Consider the following 4,043-nt stretch of genomic DNA (forward strand, 5'->3'; position numbering starts at 1 on the left):
AATACGATAGTGTTTCTCTGTAGCGAAGAAAATATTCTTTAAAATTGATCTCGTTTGGTAATAATTATAGTAATTACCTTTAACCAACTTGTGATTATTTTGGAGGACACAATGTTCTGAGATTATTAAGTAAGCCTGTAAACTGTAGTCATTGTTATGATTTTCAAAATTCACAGTCTTTTAATTTCAGGCATACAATTTTACATTAAAACTTTTAATTTTTACCTCCTTATTTCAAAGCTCAATTTAATCTTATACCTGCTCAATAAAAAAGTGTTTGTGTTGTTATTCTCTTTCTACACAGACCTGGAAGACATTCCTGACAGTATTAAACATCTTAAATGCTTGGAGGTTGTAGACTTCAGTGTAAACCCTCTAACAAAGTAAGTAAAATAAGAGGTTTATAGTAGTGTTGTCTTTTATTCGATTATAACATGACCTGTCGTTAGTAAAAAAACAAATAAGTAACTAAGAAGTCCTCAAGTAAAGCCTAGGAGATAAGGTAACTTGTGAATTTAGAATTTATAAACACACTTTCCTAATTTGGGTTTAAGCACAGATTTTGGCTAATAATGTTTTAGCTGTGTTTTTTTAACCCAATTTTTATGATAGTTTTAATCATAAGACTACACATTAAGTATATGTATAAATTAAGGTAAATATTGTACATTTCAAACCCAAATGTACTTGATTCTTGATAATCTTATATTGTAGGATGTCACATTTTGTAACTTAGTTGTAAATAAATAATTCTATGCACAGAAACTTTTGATTTTGTAATTTAGATTTTATTCACAGTGCCATCTGCTGAGCTCTTTTTGAAGTATTAAGCAAAAAAAAAAGGCACGATTCTTTTAATTAAACAGTACTCAGTATTTAGAATCTCGGTTGTTGTTTATTTGAATACAAATATGTATGTAGAAAAAAAGTACTTAAAGTTTAATTAGGAACATGGTAATATTTATTCATTTTGGCTTCAGTTGATTTAATTTTTCATTTTTGGTATTGAAATTTTGATGTGTTAATGAAAAATTTAGAATTGTACATTATTATGTATATATATAAAAAATTTTCATTGGATGAGTAACCAACCAATGATTTAAATGTGAAAAGGGGGCATAATATTTTCACCCTTTAAATTTTTGAACTTGAGTTGACACTACCCACATGGAATGTGGATTCTTGAAGTCAATGAAAATAGTAATAATTGTAAAACCTAATTTTGATTAGTTGATTAATATTATGAGTTAAGACACTATTTGATTAAACTGGACAAACTTGAATTAATCAAAAATAGTAATGAGAAGGAATTTTTTGATTACTTAGATTGTTTGAATATCAAAATTGGTAATAATTTGGAAACACTAATTTTGATTAGCTGATTATCTTTATGATATTAATAAATTTATGATTAATGGATTATTTCATATGACATTAATCAATCTGATGATTATAGGTAATTGATTTATTGAGTTAATTACTCAGTTCTTCGTTTGACTACTGAGGATATTATTAAGCCATAACAAATCTAGTTTCGATCTTCAGTGATTTATTAATTACCATCAATGTTTAACAACTACACTTTTTAAGCATGTGATTTCTTTAGAGGTTATAGCTATAATCTGTTTTCCCTTCCTGTTTGCTCCCCTGGTTCTATTGTTTTTTCGTTTATCAGATTTTTAACTTCTCTGAATTACCTCTTTTCTTCTTTTTTTTTTTTGTGAGTCAAGCACTTGCACACTCTTTGTACAGCAAGGTTGGTTTATGTACCAACAAGCTTACACTGTGTGTCTTTGAATTTTGTAATTTTTGTTTCACTTATGTAGTGTTTAAACTATGACAACACCTGAGTTGGAGTTAAATTCAAGTTTCTATTTAGCTTTTTAATATCTACATTAGCTTATGGGTGGGAAATGTTTCTCATTTCCCATTACCTTTCAAAATTGAGATTATAGGAAATTGTCCAATTACTTCAGTCTCCTGGTATTATGTGCAGTTCAAAGTATTTTACAGACTTCTTTCAAGTGTGTTTGATTATAATTAACTCCATAATTAGGCCATTTTTTTCATCAACGTTAAGTGTTAGTGTTGATTTTAGGTTTTGGTTTTCAATCACTTTATCTTCTTCTTTTTTTCCTTATAAATTATATCATAAACAAATGTTTGTGTAATTGTGTTCTGGTTTAGGTGAACTTATGGTTGACATATATGTGTGAAGATGTCACCTTCTTCCTCTCTACTTTAAAAATTCTTATCCTTTTTGGGTGACACAGTTGTTATCCTGTGTCTCTCTTTTTGAAGGAGATCATACTGTATCTGTTCTAACCTGTCCAGAACACTGTGCCTTGTCCAGTAAGTCAGTAATGCATGGTCAATACTAAGTTTTTAGGTTTGTTACTCCATTATTTCCATAATTTGTACTTTGTCCCTTCTTACAACGATATTATTTGTTTATTGTCACTTTCATTAACAGTATGAGTTATACTATTTTAATATATCGAATGTCATTTCTTTTTAGTTGTATTTTACTTTCATTTTAGAGATTGTTTTGTATTGTTAGATTAATATATGCATTTAAGACTAACTTAAATCTTATAAGCTGGATGAGCCTCATGAGATATAATTGGGATTATGGCCCAAAATATTGTTAACAAGCAAGGGAACCCAACTGTTGAAACAATGCATTCTGTGTTTATAAGTAGAAGTGTTCGTTTCAAAGAAATGTGAAATGTCGTACTTTCGGTACACAGAGAATTATCAGTTCCTGCAAACTTTTACAGTAAGAGTTAGTTACTCAGACTAAAATCCATTTTAAAACCTAACTCCTTCCTGAGAAACTTTATAGATTCTACTATCTAAAACTACATCTATCCAGGTCACTGAACTATAATGTCCTGAAGCTAAAAGAAATTATTTCAATACCATAGACAGGCTCGTACTCATGATTCTTGAAGAATAAATTGCATAACCAATAAAGTCTATCCACAAGTTCATCTTCAATGTGTGTTAAACCTCTATTGAGAATTCAATTTTTTTTTTCAAGTTTAAAGATCAAATCCAGTTCTCTCAATAGCCTCATGTCATTTATTAATTTTGTTGCCCGACGTGTGAAAGCATCAATGTTGACTTGAATGTTAAAATACTGGGAGATCATTTAAAAGACTAATCCTTGGTTCAAGGACAGCTCCAGCATGGTTTGACATGCACGCACTAGGTGAATGTGATGTGATCCCATCTCTCAAAATGATCAGTAAAGCTAAAAACAATTATGCTAAGGGTGAAAAAGATGCTCTTATTCTTGAAAAGAATCTGAGGTTAAGGAATCAATATAGTACTACTGAACTTTTACTCTTAATTTAAGTATTTGAATTTTATTTAAACTTTCACACACTGTTGTACAACTTGGATGTCTCATAAGAGTATGAGAACAGTATTTTCTGGTTCTGTGCTGAATATTTTAGACCTGAAAAAGGGATCAGTAATGAGTTTAAAACATTAACATGGCCAAAGAAGAATCAATCGGTAGGAAGAAGGATTCAGCTGTTGGTTCAAAACATCAAAGAAGGAACATGAGAAGTGTGTAAATAGCTCTTGTAGCATATTGTCCATTCCCAGCTTCTGCTTGTCACCAGTTTGTAAAAATATTTAGTTTAACATTCAATCAGATGCAAATGTGATAAAATTCTAACTGTAGTTTTTTTTTTAAATTTAATTTAATTTTTTTTTCATTATTATTATATATATATATATCAGTGACCAGAAAAGAATGGTTGAAACTGCAAGGAAGTGTCTTAAGACATTACTTGTAATGCATTAAACGAATATTGGTTTGTACTTGAACCTTTAAAAATGATATTTAAAATAGAAAAAATCTGATTTGGTTATTTGTTGTAGAAATGCAAAAAGAAATATATATATATATATATAGGAATGGCATAGTGGTTAACATCTTGGGCTGTGGACTTGAAGGTCCAGAATGCCTCTGAACACACTCAGCATTTTCAGCTGTGGACACATTATAATTATGATGATGAATTCTGCTA

At 29.6% G+C, this 4,043-nt stretch overlaps 1 protein-coding gene across 1 annotated transcript in view; it reads left to right on the plus strand.

The window, feature by feature from the left end:
• Positions 1–304: 304 nt before the first annotated feature.
• The window catches only part of LOC106472660 (protein lap4-like), a gene marked incomplete at its 5' end in the record, with an annotated part of 59,069 nt that continues 55,330 nt past the window's right edge, over positions 305–4,043 (plus strand). Inside the window, 2 exons of the mRNA XM_022401218.1 lie at positions 305–383; positions 3,180–3,314. Coding sequence (XP_022256926.1) covers positions 305–383; positions 3,180–3,314 — 214 coding nt within the window. The remainder of the gene's footprint in view (positions 384–3,179; positions 3,315–4,043) is intronic.

The sequence above is a fragment of the Limulus polyphemus genome, unplaced genomic scaffold (assembly GCF_000517525.1).
Source record: "Limulus polyphemus unplaced genomic scaffold, Limulus_polyphemus-2.1.2 Scaffold5500, whole genome shotgun sequence".
In the NCBI taxonomy this organism is placed as follows: domain Eukaryota; kingdom Metazoa; phylum Arthropoda; class Merostomata; order Xiphosura; family Limulidae; genus Limulus; species Limulus polyphemus.